Source organism: Bos javanicus, chromosome 8, assembly GCF_032452875.1.
Source record: "Bos javanicus breed banteng chromosome 8, ARS-OSU_banteng_1.0, whole genome shotgun sequence".
In the NCBI taxonomy this organism is placed as follows: Eukaryota; Metazoa; Chordata; class Mammalia; order Artiodactyla; family Bovidae; genus Bos; species Bos javanicus.
Genome location: NC_083875.1, coordinates 44,793,663 through 44,818,096, shown reverse-complemented (window position 1 = coordinate 44,818,096; position 24,434 = coordinate 44,793,663). Strand labels below are relative to the sequence as shown.

Sequence of the window (24,434 nt, the reverse complement as noted above, 5' to 3'; positions counted from 1 at the left end):
CTAAAATAAATTTTGAGCAGATGGTTGGGTTCAGAGGAAGAAGGGACTGGGAGAGGTGGTTATTTTGGGGTGCAATAACAATTTGTATAAAGTGGCATATTTTAGTTAAATCTGATCGGGTAGGTATTTAAGCATCATTAAATGAATGTCTATCAGAATCTTGATCTTCAAATTAACCAGCTAGGCAGAGTTAGATAGACCAAGGAAGGGTGTGTGCATGCTAAGTTGCTTCATTTGTGTCTGACCCTTTGCGACCCCGTTGACTAGTGCACCAGGCTCCTCTGTTCATGGAATTCTCCAGGCAAGAATACTGGAGTGGGTTGCCGTGCCCTCCTCCAGAGGATCTTCCCAACCCAGGGATCAAAGCCACGTCTCTTATGTCTCCAGCATTGGCAGACAGGTTCTTTACCGCTAGAGCCACCTGGGAAGCGTCAAGAAGGATGATCACATGGCCAAGTCCAAGGTCTGAGGGGAAGCTAGCAGGTAGAGCTGGGATTTGTCTGCTACCATAGACCTGAGATTCTCAGACATGAGAGCAGTCAGAATCACCTGGAGGGCTTGTTAAAACATTGACTGCTGGACCCCACCGCAGAGTTTAGCATTCAGTAGGCCTGGAGTGGGGGCTTCCCTGGTAGCTCAGCTGGGAAAGAATCAGCCTGCAATGCAGGAGGCCCCAGTTTGATTCCTGGGTCAGGAAGATCCCCTATAGAAGGGATAGGCTACCCAGTCCAGTATTCTTGCCTGGAGACTCCCCATGGACAGAGGAGCCTGGTGGGTTACAGTCTGTGGGGCTGCAAAGAGTTGGATGCAGCTGAGTGACTAAGCACAGCACAGGCCTGGAGTGAGGCCCAAGAAGGTGTGTTTCTAACGGATTCCAGAGGAATGTTACGTTTTTGTTCCGGGGATCACACTTTGAGAACCATTGTGATATAGGGCATGCAAGAAGATACAGCCAGTCTTACTGTCCGTTTGTGCGGCATAGGTTGAGGCTGTGTTCAAGGATAAACCAAAATTTTCTCAGTCACCTCAATAAATTAAGCTAAATTCCACTTAGCTTTGTGTGAGAAACTCACAAAAAAAGGAAGGTGTTAAAATCACCCCATTTTATCTCACAGTAAAAGGCGTTTGTACTTCACAGCTGCAGTTACATGGGTAGCAGAGTCCAGAAGGCTGTCAGGGTCTTACTGAAGGAGCTGGGACAAATAACTTAGATAAATCACAGATCAGAGTGGAGAAATGAGGTGCTTTTAACAGCACCCAAAAAGATTTGTTGAGATTAATTGAATCCAGATGATCAGGAGTGGATACAAGGGCTCAAAATATACTGACACAGTTTTATTTATAAATTGCAAGAGGCTCAGAAGCAAAATAATGATTAAGGGGGCCCTCAAGAGACTCTTAAGATAATTTAGACTCATTCCTGTGTGTCTCAGCAAAAGAATTTAAAGTACTCAGAAAGTTGACACACGGGAGGTTAAAAATACGTGTGTGTGTGTACATGATTTGTTATAAGATTATGGCAACCATAGCATAAACAATTTGGAAAAAGAAAAGAAAATGAGGGGGTAAAACTTTTATTATCCTGCCTCTCTAATACAACTGTGAATACTATTTCCTTCTAGTGGTTTTTCTTCTGTATATTTTTAAATAGTGCACTTAAATTTAAATACATTTTTTTTTTTGAGCTTATGTAATCATAGTGACTAAGAGCACAGTCTTTGGAGTCAGATAGCCTTGGGTTCAAATCCTGACTCCCAGACATTTCGAGCCCTGATAAACTCAGTTTCGAGTGTTGATGTGAGGATTCAGTGGGATGGCACGCATCAGTGCTCAGTGCTGGGCCAGGCATAATGTAAACACTTACAAATAGCAGCATGGTTTTTCTGTTCTCACTAAAAAGCTGTGTCATCTTTCCACAGTCCTAATAATTAGGATGTTTTTCTCAGCATTTAGAAACCTATTTTTATTTCATGAGTTTGCAAAATTTTGTTCCATAAGTTCTTCTGTGTTCAGACACTGCTTTGAGAATCCTTTATGACTGGCTTATTGGGAGCTCTTGTGACCTGGGTTTTCTCAGAGTAGACTCCCCGAAGAGGACTCAAATAGCAGTTGGTTCAGTTGCTCTCTAGCAAGGTTGTATGGCTTTGCTCTAGGACCGCGGTTTCTGACCACATCACTGCAGGTACCACATACAGCCATCTGTGTGATGGGTTGCTAGGGAAATGAGTGAGAAACCATAGGTGGAGAGGTATAGGGCTCTCACCCCTGCTGGGAAAACAACCCCTAGCTCAAACCTGACCAAATTTACATCTGCCACCTGACCTCTCATAGTTCTGCATCAGACTGATTATCCAACTGCCAACTTTGAGTCCTTTTCATTGAGACCACAATCTCAGTATATATAGATCAAATCTTCAGTCTGATGGGAGGTAATCAACCTTAGAGCCCTGAACTTTACAGTTGCCCTGTAAACGAAGGGATTAACTTCATTAGATGACAGCTTCCTGCCCACAAAAGGCAGAAAAGCTCCTCAGTGAAGATCTTGGTTTTGTTTAATAATGCAAACAGATCTTGACTCTACAGGGTAGTTACAGATAACCATAGGCAGAATAGCCAATTAGTTCATTGACTCTTAAATTTGATGAAACTATTTTGTATATTCTTACATTGCTGGCTCAAGTATTGGTAAAATACTAAGAAGGACAAACACAAATCCTTTGACCCAACAGTTCCACTTGTAGGACTTTATTCCAGAGATATACTTATAAATGTATAAATTAACAAATGTGCAATTTATTGAGCATCATTTGTGCTGGCAAAAGTATAGGGACAACACAGGATGTAAATTGGTACAGCCAATTTGGAACACAGTATGGAAGTCCCTCAAAAATTTTTTTACATGCTGCCATTTGTGACTGACTACACAGACGGATCTTGAGGGCGTTATGTTAAGTGAAGTAAGTCAGAGGACAAAAAATACCATATGATCTCACCTATGGTAGTTTAGTCTCTAAATCGTGTTCAGCTCTTTTGCAGCACCATGGACTGTAGTCTACCAGCCTCTTCTGTCCATGGGATTTCCCAGGCAAGAATACTGGAGTGGGTTGCCATTTCCTTCTCCAGGGGATCTTCCCGGCCTAGGAATCAAATCAGGGTCTCCTGCATTGCAGGTAGATTCTTTACTGAGTTACCAGGGGAGCCAGATCTTATCTATATGTAGAACCTAAACCAAACAAACTCATAGATACAGAAAACAGATTGGTAATTACCAGAGGCAGAGGGTGGGGAGTGAGCAAAATTGGTGAAGGGAGTCAAAAGGTACAGACTTCCAGTTTTAAAATAAATAAGTCATGGGGATGTAATGCACAGTATAGTGACTATAGTTAATAATACTGTGTTGCATATTTGAAAGTTGCTAAGAGAATAGATCTTAAAAGTTCTCATCATAAGAAAAAGATTTTGTAACTATATACGGTGACAAATGTTATCTACTTATTGTGGCAATCACTTCACAATATTTACAAACACTGAATCATTATGTTATATACCTGAAACTAATATAATTTTATATGTCAGTTGTATCTCAATTAAAAAAAATTAGAAACAACAAAAATACATAAAAGACACTAGTTGAGAAATCATTTCCCATCTGTATAATAGAATACATATACAACTGCAAAAAGAATGAGGGCATTCTTACGTTCTTATTTATTAGGGGAAAAAAGCATAATGCTGATCACTAGTGAATGGATAAACAGGTTGTAGTATATCCATATGATGTAATGCTTCATCAAAAAAGGGATGAACTATTGGTACACATTACAACATAGATGAATCTCAAGTATTCTGTTCTCATTGTGTAAAGAAAATGAAGGAAAGCATATGTACATGTGTTGTGTGTATACTCCATGTGCACAAAAGGTACCCAAGAAACTTATATAGATTGTCTGTGGGGAGGGAACCTGCATAACTGGCAGACAAAATTAGGATGGAGATATTTTGCAGTGTTCTTTTTAATACTTTTTATATTTAAAATAAGAAAATACTACATACTCAAAAATGGAATAGTTGATAACTATTACTATGTCTAGATATTATATATGATTTTTCTTTTTTTTCTTTAGTTTTTAATCAGTTTTAAAAATCCATTTATTCAACCTATGTGCACAAACATAAAGAATATGATGCTTAATATTCTGCCATTGGCAAGAATAAGAAAATACTTACAAAACTAGCATGTTTTTGTTGACTTCTAGTTTAATTCCACACCACTGTCAGACTACCTGCTCTATATATGATTTCTCACTTTTGAAATTTGTTAAGATTTGCTTTATGGCCCATTATATGGTCAATTTTGGTAAATTGTTCATTGTACACAAAAAGGATGTGTACTTTGTCACTAGAAGTTGTGTTTTCTATGTAAGTTAATCATATCAAGTTTGTTTATCATGTTCAAATCCCATATATCCCTAATTTTAAAAAATATATTGCTTACTGAATGAGGTATGTTAAAAGTTTTTCACTATAATTGAGGATTTGATATTGTTCCTCTTCTGCAGTTCTTGCTATATACATTTTGAGCCTTTATTATTTTGTATATATATATTTAGAATTGCTATATCTTTCTGATGAATTGATACTTGATCATTTAGGAAATGTCCTCTTTGTAGTTATGTGTCTAGCCCTAAAGTTCTTTTTGTCTGGTACTATGGTGATAGTCTTCCCTGGTAGCTCAGTTGGTAAAGAATCTGCCTGCAATGCAGGAGACATTGATTCGATTCCTAGGTCAGGAAGATCCCCTGGAGAAGGAAATGGCAACCCACTCCAGTATTCTTACCTGGGAAATCCCATGGACAGAGGAGCCTGGCTGGCTACAGTTGATGAGGTCATAAAAGAGTCAGCTACAACTTAGCAATTAAACAACAATAACAGCTACTATAGTTGCACAAGCTTTTTCTTGGCTATTTTTGCATAACTTTTTCCTACTACTTTGTAAACAGTTCATCTAGGCATTTACCCAAGAGAAATGTAAGCATATGTCCATATAAAGATTTCCACAGCTTTGTAATAGCCAAAATCTGGAAATAACTCAAATGTCCATCAACAAGTGGATAAACAAATTGTGGTATAGTTATGCAAATGAAATATTTCTCTATAATAAAGGGGAAGGAACTATTAATACACACTATAACATTGGTGGATCTTAAAATAATTAAGCTATTCTACTTATTTCCCTAGGTCATTTTGAGGAGTGAGATCATTATACATAAAAGTCTCACTATGTTATAAATCATTACAGTTTTCAGTTTCTTTCCTGGTTTTCAGAAATAAGCAAGATGAGTCCTAGGTAAAATTCTAAAGTAGATGTCCCTTTTATATTGCTATACTTTGAAACTGGGTATGATGTCCTGTTCTTTTAACCTTTGACCTGCTTCGCCCATTTCTTCCATCCCCACGCCCACTGTCAACCACTAATCTGTTTTGTATTATCTATGAACTTGGTTGTAATGGAGTTTTTGCTTGTTTTAGATTCTACATATAAGAGAGATCCTGTGGTATTTGTCTTTCTTTCTGAGTTATTTCATCTAGCATAAGGCCTTTGAAGTCTATCCATGTTGTCACAATTGGCAAGATTTCATTCTTTTTTGTGGCTGAATAATATTCCTGTTTAATTTCATTAATCATTTATCCATTGATAGAATCTTAGTTGTGTCCGTATCTTGGCTGTTGTAAATAATGCTGTGGTGAAAATGGCGTTTACTTATCCTTTGGGATTAGTGTTTTCATTTTCTTTGGATGAATACCCAGAAGTGGAATTGCTGGATCATATAGCACCTCTATAATTTTAACTTTTTGAGGAAACTCCATACTGTTTTCCACAACAGCTGCATGAATTTCCCACTACCAGTGCACACAAGGGTTCCCTTTTCTCGGCATCCTCACCAATGCTTCTTATTTTCGTCTTTTTGATTATAGCCATTCTAATGGCTGTGAGGTGCTGTCTCATTGTGGTTGATATGCATTTCCCTGATGATTAAGGATGTTGAGCACCTTTTCACGTACCTTTCTTTTTTGGAAAAACATCTATTCAGATCTTCTGCCCATTTAAAAATCAGATTATTTGTTTTTGTTGTTGTTGAGTTGTTTGAGTTATTTATATATTTTTGGATATTAACCTCTTATCATATATATGATTTGCAAATATTTTCTCTCATCAAGTTGCCTTTTCATTTTGTTGATTGTTTCCTTTATTGTGCAGAAGCTTTTTGGTTTGATATAGCTCCACTTGTTTATTTTTGCTTTTGTTGCTTTTGCACTTGGAATCAGATTCAAAAAGACATCACCAAGACCTATGTCTCAGAGCTTATTACAATGTTTTCTTCAGGAGCTTTATGGTTTCAGGTCCTATGTTCAAGTCTTTATTTGAGTTTAAATGTACACTCCTACTTTGGGTTTTTTTTTTTTTTTCTATTTTTTAACCTAGTCTCTTGTTTCCATAGGATTACAACACTACATACATAACTTATTAAAATTCTAATATTAGTATTTTAATCATTTTGCACACAGTATAAGAACCTTAGAACATATGAACCCCATTTTGTGTAATTGCTGTATATTTTAATTCTATGTATATTGAAAATTCCATATTATTATCATTTTGTTTTATAGTCACTATCATTTAGATTTACTCACTTATTTACCCTTTTGATGTATTTCGTTGCTTTCAGCACTTCTGTGCCTCCAGCTGGGACCACTTTCCTTCTGTCTGAAGAACTCTCTTCACTATTTCTTTGAGTATGACTCTGTTGGTAATAAATTCTCTCAGTTTTTATCTGATGAAGTCTTATCCTTTATTTATGAAGGATATTTTCACTGGGTAGAAAATTCTATTTTGGTAGTTGTTTTCCTTCAACACCTTAAAGATTGGTTTTGGACTTTACTTTTTCAGTTGATAAGTCAGTTATTAGTTTTATTATTACATTTCAAAGGTAACATGTCTTTTTCCCAGATGTTTTTAAGAGTACTTACAACTTCTCTTTGATCTTCAGCTTTTACTATGATGGTTTAATTTTCTCTGTATTGCTGTGATGGAAGTTTGTAGAGCTTTACAAATCCATGTCTTGGTTATTTTTCTCAACAATATTTCTTTAAATATTACTTCTGCTCCTGTTATGTCTTTCCTCTTTGAGAACTTAAATTTACCTGTGTTAGATCTGTTTCTTTATATCTCAGCACATTTTTCTGGGGAACACCCCCCTTTTAGCCAACAGCTACAAATAAAAAACACTCAGTATTTACAGGTGTTTTTTTCAGTGACTGTGCTCCCTCACTAGTAGGTGGTGTTAATGCAGGAGAGAAACTAACTTACAAGGTGATATCTGGGGACTATGGGGAGGAGATCCTTTGGAGAATCGCTGAAGACAGTGAGTGATCCTTCTTCTTTAGGCTTGCTGCAGGAATCCCCAAACACTAGTCATCTAATAAATATTCTTCTGTATTCAGAGGAATTTTCCGAGTGAAAGGGATCTGGGACTCCCCTGTGAGGAAGAAACATAAGTTCCACAACTTGTTAATAGGGGCAGACTTCTCTTTGTAGTCCTGTTTCCACCTGTTGAATCATCTTTGCAGAAGTTGTACATTTATGGCATGTCTATGAGAAGAGGGGGAAAATATGAGAAACTCTAAAGCTTGAAATATTTATTTGAAAGCCTCAGACTGGTGGACTTCTGAGGAATTCATTATTCAAAATGTACGCATTTATGTATATGCAAGGATGGAGATAGATGTATACATAGATATAAATAATATGTATAATATTATTAATAGATATGTAATATATAATATATCTATCTATATATTATATATGTTATAACATTATATATTATATACATATAAAATTTGTTACAGAAATTAATTTTGTAACCTTTCAAATTTAAAGGTATGCTTCACTGAAAGTATCTGAGGATACATCTCAGAAAAAGCCTTAGATCATTTTTGTAGGGTCAGTTCCAGGAATTTCTCACTCTGTGCTAGCTTAGTGCTATCAGACTTTATCCATGCCCTGAACTGTGATCCAGCTATGTGTTATTTACATCATTCAGAGCTAGTTTTTCCTACATACATACAACAAATTTTAAAAGCTTTATTATTGTTTTTATATGACAGTGCCCTAACCTTATACTTCAGGAAGTTTGGGGAGGGACACTCTTTCACCATTTATTTGGTGTAAATCATTTCCAGTCCTGAAAAATGGCTATTCGGCAAGGTTTAATTATACTCTGTGCTTGTGACTACATCCGTATATATGCCACCCACTAATGTCTCTAATTATTATTTATTACCAGCTGTGTACTTTACACTTTGTAGTTGTTGAGTGTTTTATAGTCAGTAGTTAGTTACCAAGAATAACTATGGAGATATCCCACATCCAAGGGCAAAGGAGAAGCCCCACCAAGATGGTGGGAGGGGCAAAATTGCATTTAGAATCAAACTCTATACTCGGCAGAGACGCTTAGAGGGCTCAAACATACCTTGTGCCCACCAGGACCCAGAGACTGAGAAAGTACTGTGTTTGGGTGTCTCCTGAGGAGGTACGAGTCAGCACTGGACTGCTGTGGGGGCAGAGGCTCTGGGTGCAGTAGACCTGCAGTGGCCCTCTTGGAGGAGGTCACCATTAACCCACCATAGAGCCACCAGAACTTACACAGGACTGGGGAAACAGACACTGCGAGGGCACAAACAGAACCCTGTGTGCACTAGACCCAGGAGAAAGGAGCGATGACCATACAAGAGACTGACCCAGACTTCCTGTGAGTGTCCAGGAGTCTCTTGCAGAGGCGTGGGTTGGCGTTGGCCTGCTGAGGGTCGGGGTCACTGAGTGAGGCAGTGCCTGCATGGGGCCTTTTGAAGGAGGTCGCAGTTATCTTCATTACTTCCACCAGAGTTTGGCCTCAGGTCAAATAACATGGAGGGAACAAAGCCCCGCCCTTCAACAGAAAATTAAATTAAAGATTTACTGAGCACAGCCCTGCCCATCAGAACAAGACCCAGTTTCATGATGGAGAGGTCTGACAGAATGTGTTCCACTGGAGAAGGGAATGGCAAACCACTTCAGTATTCTTGCCTTGAGAACCCCATGAACAGTATGAAAAGGCAAAATGATAGGATACTGAAAGAGGAACTCCCCAGGTCGATGGGTGCCCAATATGCTGCAGGAGATCAGTGGAGAAATAACTCCAGAAAGAATGAAGGGATGGAGCCAAAGCAAAACAATACCCAGTTGTGGATGTGACTGGTGATAGAAGCAAGGTCCGATGCTGTGAAGAGCAATGTTGCACAGGAACCTGGAATGTCAGGTTCATGAATCAAGGCAAATTGGAAGTGGTCAAACAAGAGATGGCAAGAGTGAACGTTGACATTCTGCTGCTGCTGCTAAGTCATTTCAGTCGTGTCCAACTCTGTGTGACCCCGTAGACGGCAGCCCACCAGGCTCCCCCGTCCCTGGGATTCTCCAGGCAGAACACTGGAGTGGGTTGCCATTTCCTTCTCCAATGCATGAAAGTGAAAAGTGAAAGTGAAGTCGCTTAGTCGTGTCCGACTCTAGTGACCCCATGGACTGCAGCCTACCAGGCTCCTCTGTCCATGGGATTTTCTAGGCAAAAGGCTGGAGTGGGGTGCCGTTGCCTTCTCCGTCGACATTCTAGGAATCAGCAAACTAAAATGGACTGGAATGGGTGAAATTAACTCAGATGACCATTATATGTACTACTTTGGGCAAGAATCCCTTGCAAGAAATGGAGTAGCCATCATGGTCAACAAAAGAGTCTGAAATGCAGTACTTGGATGCAGCCTCAAAAATGACAGAATAATCTCTGTTCGTTTCCAAGGCAAACCATTCAATATCACAGTAATCCAAGTCTATGCCCCAACCCGTAATGCTGAAGAAGCTGAAATTGAATGGTTCTATGAAGACCTACAAGACCTTCTAGAACTAACACCCCCAAAAGATGTCCTTTTCATTATAGGGGACTGGAATGCAAAAGTAGGAAGTCAAGAAACACCTGGAGTAACAGGCAAATTTGGCCTTGGAATACGGAATGAAGCAGGGCAAAGGCTAACAGAGTTTTGCCAAGAAAATGCACTGGTCATAGTAAACACCCTCTTCCAACAACACAAGAGAAGACTCTACACATGGACATCACCAGATGGTTAACACTGAAATCAAAGTGACTATATTCTTTGCAGCTAAAGATGGAGAAGCTCTATTCACTCAACAAAAACAAGACTGGGAGCTGACTGTGGCTCAGATCATGAACTCCTTATTGCCAAATTCAGACTTAAATTGAAGAAAGTAGGGAAAACCACTAGACCATTCAGGTATGACCTAAATCAAATCCCTTATGATTATGCAGTGGAAGTGAGAAATAGATTTAAGGGACTAGATTTGATAGAGTGCCTGATGAACTATGGAATGAGGTTCATGACATTGTACAGGAGACAGGGATCAAGACTATCGCAATGGAAAAGAAATGCAAAAAAGCAAAATGGCTGTCTGGGGAGGCCTTACAAATAGCTGTGAAAAGAAGAGAAGCGAAAAGCAAAGGAGAAAAGGAAAGATATAAGCATCTGAATGCAGAGTTCCAAAGAATAGCAAGAAGAGATAAGAAAGCCTTCTTCAGCGATCAATGCAAAGACATAGAGGAAAACAACAGAATGGGAAAGACTAGAGATCTCTTCAAGAAAATTATAGAGATACCAAAGGAACATTTCATGCAAAGATGGGCTTGATAAAGGACAGAAATGGTATGGACCTAATAAGCAGAAGATACTACATTGAAACATGTAGAATATCATGTAAGAAACGAGTTGCCAGTCCAGGTTCTATGCGCGATACTGGATGCTTGGGGCTGGTGCACTGGGACGACCCAGAGGGATGGTCTGGGGAGGGAGGAGGGAGGAGGGTTCAGGATGGGGAACACATGTATGCCTGTGGCGGATTCATTTTGATATTTGACAAAACTATTACAATTATGTAAAGTTTAAAAATAAAATAAAATTAAAAAAAAAAAAACAAAAAAAACACACACACAAAAAAAAATAAAATAAAAGGAGGTGGCAAGAATACACAGAAGAACTGTACAAAAAGATCTTCACGACCCAGATAATCACTATGGTGTGATCACTCACATAGAGCCAGACATCCTGGAATGTTAAGTCAAATGGGCCTTAGAAAGCATCACTATGAACAAAGCTAGTGGAGGTGATGGAATTCCAGTTGAGCTATTCCAAATCCTGAAAGATGATGCTGTGAAAGTGCTGCACTCAATATGCCAGCAAATTTGGAAAACTCAGCAGTGGCCACAGGACTGGAAAAGGTCCGTTTTCATTCCAGTCCCAAAGAAAGGCAATGCCAAAGAATGCTCAAACTACTGCACAATTGCACTCATCTCACATGTTAGTAAAGTAATGCTCAAAATTCTCCAAGCCAGGCTTCAGCAATACGTGAACCATGAACTTCCTGATGTTTAAGCTGGTTTTAGAAAAGGCAGAGGAACCAGAGATCAAATTGCGAACATCCGCTGGATCATTGAAAAAGCAAGAGAGTTCCAGAAAAACATCTACTTCTACTTTATTGACTATGCCAAAGCCTTTGACTGTGTGGATCACAATAAACTGTGGAAAATTCTGAAAGAGATGGACATACCAGACCACCTGACCTGCCTCTTGAGAAATCTGTATGCAGGTCAGGAAGCAACAGTTAGAACTGGACATGGAACAACAGGCTGGTTCCAAATAGGAAAAGGAGTATGTCAAGGCTGTATATTGTCACCCTGTTTATTTAACTTATATGCAGAGTACATCATGAGAAACCCTGGGCTGGAAGAAGCACAGCTGGAATCAAGATTGCCGGGAGAAATAAAAATAACCTCAGATATGCAGATGATACCACCCTTATGGCAGAAAGTGAAGAGGAACCAAAAAGCCTCTCGATGAAAGTGAAAGTGGAGAGTGAAAAAGTTGGCTTAAAGCGCAACATTCAGAAAATTAAGATCATGGCATCTGGTCCCATCACTTCATGGGAAATAGATGGGGAAACAGTGGAAAGAGTGTCAGACTTTATTTTTTGGGACTCCAAAATCACTGCAGACGGTGACTGCAGCCATGAAATTAAAAGACGCTTACTCCTTGGAAGAAAAGTTATGACCAACCTAGATAGCATATTCAAAAGCAGAGACATTACTTTGTCAACAAGGGTCCGTCTAGTCAAGGCTGTGGTTTTTCCTGTGGTCATGTATGGGTGTGAGAGTTGGACTGTGAAGAAGGCTGAGTGCCGAAGAATTGATGCTTTTGAACTGTGGTGTTGGAGAAGACTCTTGAGAGTCCCTTGGACTGCAAGGAGATCCAACCAGTCCATTCTGAAGGAGATCAGCCCTGGGATTTCTTTGGAAGGAATGATGCTAAAGCTGAAACTCCAGTACTTTGGCCAGCTCATGCGAAGAGTTGACTCATTGGAAAAGACTCTGATGCTGGGAGGGATTGGGGGCAGGAGGAGAAGGGGATGACAGAGGATGAGATGGCTGGATGGCATCACTGACTCAATGGACGTGAGTCTGGGTGAACTCCAGGAGTTAGTGATGGACAGGGAGGCCTGGCGTGCTGCAATTCATGGGGTCGCAAAATGTCGGACACGACTGAGTGACTGAAGTGAACTGAACTGAACTGAGCATGGCCCTGCCCATCAGAACAAGACCCAGTTTCCCCCTCAGGGAATCTCTCCCATCAGTCTCTTATCTTTCTCCAACAGAGGGTAGACAGACTAAAAACCACAATCACAGAAACTCACCAATCTGATCACATGGACCATAGCCTTGTCTAATTCAATGAAACTATGAGCCATGCCATGTAGGGCCACCCAAGACGGATGAGTCATGCTGGAGAGTCCTGACAAAACGTGGTCCACTGGAGAAGGGAATGGCAAACTACTTCAGTATTCTTGCCTTGAGAACCCCATGAACATTATGAAAAGGCAAAATGATAGGACACTGAAAGATGAACTCCCCAGGTCGGTAGCTGCCCAATATGTTACTGGAGATCAGTGGAGAAATAACTCCAGAAAGAATGAAGAGATGGAGCCAAAGCAAAAACAACACCCAGTTGTGGATCTGACTGGTGATAGAAGCAAGGTCTGATGCTGTAAAGAGCAATATTTACATAGGAACCTGGAATGTTAGGTCCATAAATCAAGGCAAATTGGAAGTGGTCAAACAGGAGATGGCAAGAGTGAACATCGACATTTTAGGAATCAGTGTACTAAAATGGACTGGAATGGATGAAATTAACTCAGATGACCATTATATGTACTACTGTGGGCAAGAATCCCTTAGAAGAAATGGAGTAGCCATCATAGTCAACAAGAGTCCAAAATGCAGTTCTTGGATGCAATCTCAAAAATGACAGAATGGTCTCCGTTCATTTCCAAGGCAAACCATTCAATATCACAGTAATCCAAGTCTATGCCCCAACCCGTAATGCTGAAGAAGCTGAAATTGAATGGTTCTATGAAGACCTACAAGACCTTCTAGAACTAACACCCCCAAAAGATGTCCTTTTCATTATAGGGGACTGGAATGCAAAAGTAGGAAGTCAAGAAACACCTGGAGTAACAGGCAAATTTGGCCTTGGAATACGGAATGAAGCAGGGCAAAGGCTAACAGAGTTTTGCCAAGAAAATGCACTGGTCATAGTAAACACCCTCTTCCAACAACACAAGAGAAGACTCTACACATGGACATCACCAGATGGTTAACACTGAAATCAAAGTGACTATATTCTTTGCAGCTAAAGATGGAGAAGCTCTATTCACTCAACAAAAACAAGACTGGGAGCTGACTGTGGCTCAGATCATGAACTCCTTATTGCCAAATTCAGACTTAAATTGAAGAAAGTAGGGAAAACCACTAGACCATTCAGGTATGACCTAAATCAAATCCCTTATGATTATGCAGTGGAAGTGAGAAATAGATTTAAGGGACTAGATCTGATAGAGTACCTGATGAACTATGGACTGAGGTTCGTGACATTGTACAGGAGACAGGGATCAAGACTATCGCAATGGAAAAGAAATGCAAAAAAGCAAAATGGCTGTCTGGGGAGGCCTTACAAATAGCTGTGAAAAGAAGAGAAGCGAAAAGCAAAGGAGAAAAGGAAAGATATAAGCATCTGAATGCAGAGTTCCAAAGAATAGCAAGAAGAGATAAGAAAGCCTTCTTCAGCGATCAATGCAAAGACATAGAGGAAAACAACAGAATGGGAAAGACTAGAGATCTCTTCAAGAAAATCAGAGATACCAAAGGAACATTTCATGCAAAGATGGGCTTGATAAAGGACAGAAATGGTATGGACCTAATAAGCAGAAGATACTAAAAGGAGGTGGCAAGAATACACAGAAGAACTGTACAAAAAGATCTTCACGACCCAGATAATCACTATGGTGTGATCACTCACATAGAGCCAGACATCCTGGAATGTTAAGTCAAATGGGCCTCGGAAAGCATCACTACGAACAAAGCTAGTGGAGGTGATGGAATTCCAGTTGAGCTATTCCAAATCCTGAAAGATGATGCTGTGAAAGTGCTGCACTCAATATGCCAGCAAATTTGGAAAACTCAGCAGTGGCCACAGGACTGGAAAAGGTCAGTTTTCATTCCAGTCCCAAAGAAAGGCAATGCCGAAGAATGCTCAAACTACCGCACAATTGCACTCATCTCACGTGCTAGTAAAGTAATGCTCAAAATTCTCCAAGCCAGGCTTCAGCAATACGTGAACCATGAACTTCCAGATGTTCAAGCTGGTTTTAGAAAAGGCAGAGGAACCAGAGATCAAGTTGTGAACATCCACTGGATCATGAAAAAAGCCCGAGAGTTCCAGAAAAACATCTACTTCTGCTTTATTGACTATGCCAAAGCCTTTGTGGATCATAGTAAACTGTGGAAAATTCTGAAAGAGATGGGAATACCAGACTATCTGTCCTGCTTCCTGAGGAATCTGTATGCAGGTCAGGAAGCAACAGTTAGAACTGGATATGGAACAATAGACTGGTTCCACATAGGGAAAGTAATATGTCAAGGCTGTATATTGTCACCCTACTTATTTAACTTATATGCAGGGTACATCATGCAAAATGCTGTACTGAACAAAGCACAAGCTGGAATCAAGACTGCCAGGAGAAATATCAATAACCTCAGATATGCAGATGACACCACCCTTATGGCAGAAAGTAAAGAACTAAAGAGCCTCTTGATGAAAGTTAAAGAGGAGAGTGAAAAAGTTGGCTTAAAGCTCAACATTCAGAAAACGAAGATCATGGCATCTGGTCCCATCACTTCATGGCAATTAGATGGGGAAACAGTGGAAACAGGGACAGACTTTATCTTTTTGAGCTCCAAAATCACTGCAGATGGTGACTGCAGCCATGAAATTAAAAGACTCTTGCTCCTTGGAAGAAAAGTTATGACCAACCTAGATAGCATATTAAAAAGCAGAGACATTACTTTGACAAGAAAGGTCCATCTAGTCAAAGCTGTTGTTTTTCCAGTAGTCACGCATAGATGTTAGAGTTGGTCTATAAAGAAAGCTGAGACTGCAGAATTGATGCTTTTGAACTGTGGTGTTGGATAAGACTCTTCAGAGTCCTTTGGACAGAAGAGATCCAACCAGTCCATCCTAAGGGAAATCAGTCCTGAATATTTATTGGAAGGACTGATTCTGAGGCTGAAACTCCAATACTTAGGCCACCTGATGTGAAGAACTGACTCACTGGAAAAGACCCTGATGCTGGGGAAGATTGAAGGCGGGAGGAGAAGGGGACAGCAGGGGATGAGATGGTTGGATGGCATCACCGACTCAATGGACACGAGTTTGAGTAAACTCTGGGAGTTGGTGATGGACGGGGATGCGTGGCGTGCTGCAGTCCATGGGGTCCCAAAGAGTTGGACAAGACTGAGCGACTGAACTGAACTGAGCTGAACTGAAGCGTAACTATATGTAAACTCAGAGTAAATTATATGTTAGCTTTTCTTTATCCCAGTCCTTTCACTGTTGTTTAAAACATGTCAGATTCAGGAAAATCCTAAACCTCTTTAAATACTTATAGACAAGGTTGGTTTTTCTTTTTTTTCATCACGTATAAAAATCCTTCCAACCTTTTTGGCTGCTGGCCACACAGGGATAGAGTGAAAGAATTTTCCTTTTGGTATGAAAGCCAGAGAGAAGCCTTCTGGAGCTGTTCAGTTTCCTAGCACAGCTGCTGATGTAGATGACAGTGCTCATTGTTCCACTTGGAAAGTCTTAGGCATCTTTGCCAGTTAGAGCTGGAAAGGTGCCCAGGAGATCATATAGCCCAGCCCCTTCATTTCCCGAGTAATGAAACGAAGACCCAGCTTGGTTAACTGATGTACTTGAAAACAGAACAGCTGGCAAATGGCAAAGCTCAGGACCAAGTCACTGAGTTCAGACTTTTTCTTTGCTCTTCTAGCTATGCCTCTTGTTAAGAATAACAGGGTAACCCAGTGGTTAAAATACTTGAAGTAGGAGTATAGAAACCTAATGTCATGAAATGTTAAAAAATGTTAAAAATGCTTGAAATGCATTGTTTTTTTCCCCCATCAGTCCTATTCCTACTGACTTCTTTTTTTTCTTCAAAATATGATCCCAAAGTTTCCTTTTCCTGGAACAGGAAGCATTCCTAAGTATTCCACGGCTGAATTATTAACTCCTCTTTGCTCACAAAGCACTGTGCACATTCCTGCACAATATGCATATCGTATTGTATCCAGGAGCAGCAATGGTATCTTATTGGACTTCACTCCCTAGCACTTGACAGAGAGTCTGGCACTGTGTATGCCCTCAGTGTTTTATGAATTAATGAATCAACCAACCACTCTCTCATAGGCTTGCACAGCAGTGAATCTTAGGCTTTCTGGGACATAAAAATCACCTGAAGTTCCTGATTAAAAATTTATTTTTCCAGGCCACACCAGGAGACATGTTGATTCAAGACTGGGGTGGGGGTCTAAGAATCTGCATTTTTATTAAGCAGCTGATGATTTGGTGCAAATGGTCCATGCTGTGAAGTGTGCTTAGTTGCTCAGTCATGTCCAACTCTGCGAACACGTGGACTGTGGCCAGCCAGGCTCTTCTGTCCACGGGGATTCTCGAGGCAAGAATACTGGAGTGGGGTTGCTGGGCCCTCCTCCAGGGCATCTTCCCAACCCAGGGATCGAACCATGTAGGTCACATTTAACAAGCTCTGCTCAATCATTAATTCTGCTCATACTCAGTCCCAGCTGTATATAACACAACAATGTGTCAATCTGAATAAAAACATGCAGCTTTGCTACCCACTTGATTTCACCATTCTGACCCCAGATCAGGGGTATTGATTGATATTTGTGAAAATAAAGAAGATAATATTTATAAAGCAGTTCAAGTTATTAGAAGAAAGGTATCTTAGCTCATCAAGGAAATATGATATAAATCTAGCATCCTAAAAATTATCTTAGACATACTGAATTTGATCTGAGTCTCAAATGCAGAGGAAATAAAACCCCCACATAATACATGGATGGACACCATACCTGTATGAGCTCTTTCCTTGGTTGGGTTCTCTTATTTTTTGTTCCATATTAGTAAACGTAATAGCTAATGTTTACATAACTTTTAAAAAAAACCCAGTAGTACATCTAAGCCTGCATGACACTTTATATGTGTATACTCTTTTTTTTAAACAATGACCTTAAACAACTTTATAGGAGAAAAAGCTGAATTGGGGTAGTTATTAAACTCCTTTCATATAACTACTAAAAAGATTTCTGAACATTCTGGGATATTTATTTGTACACATGTTGTTGAATATTTGTATTCAGTTCCTCATGTTACTTTTTACTTGTAACTTATTTCTTTATGCACATTTCTATACAAATATTTAAATGGTCAAATAACATTACTTGTATTTTATCCTGTTACATAGTCAGTGTTCACCGTAATGTTCTCCACAATAATGTTGGTTATTTTCAATTATTTGCTATCATATACAGAGTTCTTATGCTCATTTCTGTTCAAATTGTATTTTTGTATGAATTCCAGGGAGTATGTTCCCCAGGTGCGATTGATTAGGTGAAAGAGTAACAAGTTTTGGAGCTCTTGTCACCTGTTACAGTATTATCTTCCAGAGACACTGAACCAATATAGAACCCACAGGGGTTTTCCCATAGCTGGGCCAACATATTATTATCCCAGCTTATTTTTGCTAGTTTAAATGTGCACAGGGCCTCTCCAGAACTATTTTATTTGGAAATTCTTTAAGTGAAAACGAAGCAGTTCCTTTCTGTGTGGGCAAGTTCACCGTTATAATTTTCAGGACAAACAGTTCATCTCCTTATTTGACAGTTTTGAAGGGACAGGTTTAATTGCCTTTTGTAGAGACAGGAAATAGGATTGGGGCAGGCTTGATGTGTCAGGGAACAAAATCAGTTGCATAGCTCTGAAGTGGAGGATTGCAGCAGGAACACCAGCTGTTTATGTTGGGTTGGGGAGCAAGCACATTGTGATGGCATGATGAAAAAATTATTGGGCCTTTGTTGGACAACCAGTTTTACTTCAAAATGAAAGCAAGAACCTGTCCCTCCCACCATTGTGTAATTCTCTCACGATGCCACTTTCTTTCATGAAGGTTTTTAGATATTCAGGTGGACCTCTCTGGTCTATGACAGGAAGGACTTTAGAACGGCCAGAAAACTAAAACTCATTATTTGAGAAGCCTGTTGGGGAGGACCTGGAAGCAGAAATCACAGGGTCAGTTTGTCAGTCTTACGTGTGAAAAGTCAGCTCCGAAACAGAAAAGGACCTTTGCTTAGTTCTCTCCACCCTTTGTGACTATGGCCACCTTCTGAAATAAGCAAATAAGTGATTGCTCTACTGGTTTGGGTCCCTGTGCAGAAAAACAAGATGCAGTGTTGTTTATGAAAGATGGGCCTTTTGTTTTGGATTTCTTGATTTTTTTTAGAAATTGGTGACTGTTGAATTTGTAATGAAAATCAGCCTGTTGAGCACTGTAGATCAAAATCAAAGTTTTCCTCCATTCTTGGTTATCATGCTAAATTCTTGGCTTCACTCTTGTCTCTGTAGAGCACTCACTCACTCTCTCTCTCTCTCACACAAACACATATACTTGTATCTGTTATCCCTCATCTTTATTTAGAAATTATTCAGATGGCACACAATTCACATATTTAACATGTATGAATCACTTGTTTTCAGTATATTCACAGAGTTGAGCATCCATTACTACAATTAATTTTAGAATGTTTTCATCACCCCTAAAAGAAACCCCATTCCCAATAGCAGTCACTCCCCATTTGTCTTCAATCCTCCCAGCCCTAGGCACTCATCTACTTTCTGTCTCTATAGATTTGCTTATTCTGGACATTTCATATAAGAAGTTATACTATATGTGGTATTTTGGTTTAGCTTCTTTGACTGAATGTAATGTTTTCAAGGTTCATCGATATTGTGGTATATATCACTACTTTTTTTGTTGCTGAATAATATTCCATGTATGATATACCACATTTTGTCTTTCCATTCATCATTCAGGATTCCGGGAAGGAGAGAGAACTGTCTTGTATTGGGTTACATGTCCATCCCTTTGATTTGTAGTTGTACCTGTACAACATGAGGGTGTCAACCCTGAAAGGAAACTGAGGCACTCTTGGGTTGGGAAAATGGATGCCACAGGTGGGATCAAGACAAGTTTCTTGCCTCTCTAGATGCACCACATTGCTGAGATTGGGACCCAAGCAGATCATGTCAGAAACCTCATCATGGAGGAAAATTAATAATTATGTCCTAACATACTTTATAATGGAGAAAATATAATAAGATTTTTTATAATATTTAAATTGTTAAATTATAATTTTTAATGTGTATATATCTCTATGTTGGATGTATAGCATATTGCAAATATAGGTTTTCATTTGGTCTTCAATAATGTTAGTTTCTAGTTATTTTCTATAGTGGCCTCATTGTGGTTTAAATACACTTTTATGAACTAGCCTTAGAATCCAGCCACCGAAGGCTGACAATGAGAAAATGTGTTCCACGTTACAAATGACTAATGAATGAACGCTTTGACTTTTCCCACACAAAAGTCAAGTTGCTCAGAACTTCCCCAGTGATTAAGAAACTGTCTTGCAATGAAGGGAACACAGGTTTGATCTCTGATCCAGGAACTAAGATTCCAAAATGCCCAGGGGGGCAACTAAGCTGCAAAGAGAAATACCACATACACGACGAAGATGCTTCATGCTGCAACCAAGACCTGACACAGACAAATACATATTCTTAAAAAGAAGAAAATAATTTCTTTAATTTGATAATAATAATAATGAAAGAAAGCCAACCTGTTCGTTGTCCGGGTTATTGCTGGTCAGTGCCACACGCCAGTGGGTGTGGATAGTGGAGCAGGACTAGCCTGTGCTCCTTCTGGCTGCAGGGATGTTGTCTGGGGGCTCAGCAGGGTCACTTCCACTGACTTGAAGGATCACTCACTTGGAGCAGTTTGGAACAAATACAGCCCTTTCAATTCCAGGGAGCACCTAAGGTGCCTGTGGGGAGGTAGAGATGTCCGTAAAGCAGTTCTCTGGCATTTTCCGTGATAGCAAGCAGCGACCGGAAGTGCTCCACCGCTGAAAGGAGAGTGACTGGTTCAAAATGGTGACTCTGGGCTTAAAGGACTGTCGTCTGAGGCCAGATGTCCTCGCACGGAGACTGTGCCTCTGAATGGCCTGGGAAGAAGGAGCCAAGCGCTCTGGGTCTTTTGTTTGGGCTCCAAACTTTTTTTCCTACTTGTGCTTTCATCCTTCAGTGCATGCCTGCATGCTGAGTCGCTTCAGCCGTGTCCCACTCTTGGCGACTCTTTGGGCTGTAGCCCGCCAGGCTCCTCTGTTCATGGGATTCTCCAGGCAAGAATACTGGAGTGGGTTTGCCATGTCCTCCTCCAGGGGATCTTCCCGTCTGTTCATGGGATTCTCCAGGCAAGAATACTGGAGTGGGTTTGCCATGTCCTCCTCCAGGGGATCTTCCCGACCCAGGGATCCAACCAGGGTCTCTTACATCTCCCACGTTGGCAGGCGGGTTCTGTACCACTAGCGCACCTGAGAAGCCATCATCCTTCCAGTATTGGGCAAGTGCCCTGTCTGCAGGCCTCCTGGCTTCTGTGAACTTCTCAAGGGAGTATATGATCACCCTAAAGCTCTAGTGTCCACCCAGAGGCCACTGAGGACATTTTAGTAAGTTCTGCCAGTCACCCAGCTAAGGAATCAGTCTTCTAATGTGATATCAGAGATTGCATCTATAATTGCAGTGATGCTTTAAAATAACCACTTCATTTAGATTTTTCTGTTTTAACCCAAGGTATTCTTCTGCGGAAATAAGGAAACAGTTTACCCTCCCACCAAACCTTGGCCAGTACCATCGACAAAGCATAAGTACCTCTGGCTTCCCCTCTCTTCAACTAGTAAGTATGAGTTACAGGTTTGCTTAGAGACTGATCAAGGGCAGAAGTGCCCAGCTTATGCTTATGCTTCCTAAGTCTTCTAAGATTTTCCCACCTCTGCCTTACATCACCAACCACCAGTTCCTAATCCTGAGTCTACTTTTTGACATCAGTTTCCCTCTCTCCCTTGGTCTGCGTGCATGCCGGTCGTTTCAGTCATGTCTGACTCTTTGTGACTCTATGGACTGTAACCTGCCAGGCTCCTCTGTCAATGGGATTCTCCAGGCAAGCATACAGGAGTGGGTCACTATGCCCTCTGCCAAGGGATCTTCCCAACCCAGGGATCCAACTTGAGCCTCCTATGGCTCCTGCATTGCAGGTGGGTTCTTTACTGCTGAACCACAGGGAAGCCCCTCCTTCCATCAACTAGGGCTTAAAGTGCAAAGCAAACCTAATTCTGTAGTTTCTGGACTCAGTGGGCTTCCCAGGCTACTTGGTTTCACCCAAATTATGATTCACATTTTGGGGAAAGGAAGGATTAGCCTGGAAACTTAATCACCATTTGTAACATGCTTTCATTGGGGGAACAAAAATTATTCCACAATCTGAAAAGTCAAGTTATGAACCTTAAGCTTTTAAAGTACTTTTTTGGAATAATTTTATTGTAATTTACTTACAATAAATTCACTCATTTGAAGGTGTACAGTTTGAGGAATTTGGCCAGTTTATAGTTACTTTGTATAGTCAAGATATAGAATGTTTTACCCTAAATAACCCTGCTGTGTCCCTTTCTGTGGGTCTTCCCTCGCAATCCCCAGCCAGCAGCACTAGGCAATCACCAATCCACTTATGTCATCGTGATTTTGCTTTCTCTGGAACTTTGTATCATTGCAGTCAGACAGTATGGACCTTAATTTTTAGAACACCCCCCCCCATCTTTTAAGTTGAAGATTGCCCACGTTTTTATACTAACACCAGTTGTTGAGTGTGTGTACATATGTTATATTATTTGAGGAGTAAATGCCAGACGTGACCAGTGGGTTAAATCTAACTTAAATGAGTTGGTTGGTAAAACCAGAAGTGAGCATTCACAAATGCCAGACGTGACCAGTGGGTTAAATCTAACTTAAATGAGTTGGTTGGTAAAACCAGAAGTGAGCATTCACTTCCTTTGTGAGAGAGCTGCAGCCTCCAGTGTACTCACTTCCTCACACACAGCAGGGCCCCACTTTCTGGATTGTACTAGTGGTTATCTTGAGGAGGTTAGGTTATTTTTTCTTTCTCACTTATTACTTCAAAACCACTTCTGCTCTTAGAAATTTGGTAACCTGCCGCTCAGTTTCCTGTAGCCGCCATTTTGTCTCCTGTGGCAATTTCCACGCCGTGTAACTGTGTATCTTTCAAAGGTATGTTTGCTGGAGGGATTTGTGATTCTTTCAGTAGGATAATTTGTGGGTTATGTCACTGATGAAATAGTACTAAAAAATGTACAGCACCTTTTACTGCAAAAGATAATTTGCAATGACAGTGCTTTAAAAAAAATCTATTTATGACTTTGGTAGCATGTTCAACTGCCCTTTTTAGTTGTATTTTTTCTGTTTCAAAGTCACAGATTATAATAAAAGCATATCAAGTGCATAACATCCATGATGTATTAGATACACTTTAAGATAAATTTGGTATGCTTTTTGGTTTCATTGGTGCTGATATATATTTTATTTAAACAAATCTTTTTTAAATTTCTGACCTAAATTGTCTTATAGAATATACAAATGCAGTTAAAAAGTGACTGGATACAGTTTTAAATCTTAAACAAGGTGGGGGATGTGGGGTTTGGTTCTTTGCTTCTCTGTAAATTTAGATTACAGCTTTCTGCAGTAGCTGCCTTGAGAAATAGTGTGGACCTCACTATTAAGAGGCTTTAAGGAAGTTTAACTCACAGACGTTAACCCCTTAGCTACACACCACCTGCAGCCTGAAATTTCTTCAGGAGAAATTTTTTTAAAGTCACAAACTTTAAAAAGTTGTTTCCTATTTGCAGGCGTTCTCTTGGCAGTTATGCCTCCTCATCACTAGGTTTTGACAAACGTGAATTTGGATGAGTTATTTCATTAGCTAGATGGTAGGATTAACGTGTGGCTTAACTACTCGTTTTCTAATAGAAGATCTCAGAGAAATAGCAAAAATGTTTAACTATACATGAGTCATGTATAATTTCTACCTGATTCTATTTGCAAATGAATAGCCTTTAAAACGTGTTTTTCCTGCTTAATTCCATTTTAGTCTTCTGAATATTCTCCCCCAGGTCTCTACTTCAGCTTTAGCACAGTGTGCAGACCCTGTTTCTTCTGGTTAACTGTGTGATGAGCAGATGGCAGGAGAGGGCCAAAATCTGCCTGTGATTAATCTTTTGTTTTTTAAATGCATGGCCTACTCAGAAAAATCCGATCACCCTAATGTTTACCTGCTGGTCCTGTCGTACTATCGGAATGAAGTGGCTGTTCTTTCCCTTGAGTCATCTTTCTGAATGAAGGTTCCTCCAGCAAAAATCACCCACTTACATGATAATTGCCCTTTTCCTTAAGAAATTATTTCCATTTCATAGAAAGATAATGAGACATTTCAGGGAGATTTATTTCTGGAAAGGCAGAGGAATAGTTTATCACCTAAAGATTCTCAACCTGAAGCAGCTCTTCTTACATGAGAAGCCATAGACTGTTCATTGTAAGATTTTAGATGATTGAAAAATTTGACTAAGTGCATTTTGACTTTTATTTCCCTTACCTTTGTTTATGGAACCACCATTTCAACAACCCCACATGCTGATATAAATAATTGTTTAATTTTTAAGAGTATTGAATTGGCACCAAGTTATTTATTA

At 40.0% G+C, this 24,434-nt stretch overlaps 1 protein-coding gene across 5 annotated transcripts in view; it reads left to right on the top strand.

Annotated features, from left to right (window-relative positions):
- Positions 1 to 24,434, top strand: part of DOCK8 (dedicator of cytokinesis 8) — a 237,508-nt gene that overhangs the window by 36,012 nt on the left and 177,062 nt on the right. For 3 of the 5 annotated variants that reach the window (XM_061425464.1, XM_061425465.1, XM_061425468.1), the window contains exon 2: positions 21,472 to 21,574. In XM_061425464.1, the coding sequence (XP_061281448.1) occupies positions 21,472 to 21,574 (103 nt within the window). Of the gene's footprint in view, positions 1 to 21,471; positions 21,575 to 21,817; positions 21,933 to 22,869; positions 22,960 to 24,434 lie in introns of those variants that run through there. The other 2 variants (XM_061425466.1, XM_061425467.1) reach the window with 2 other exon arrangements.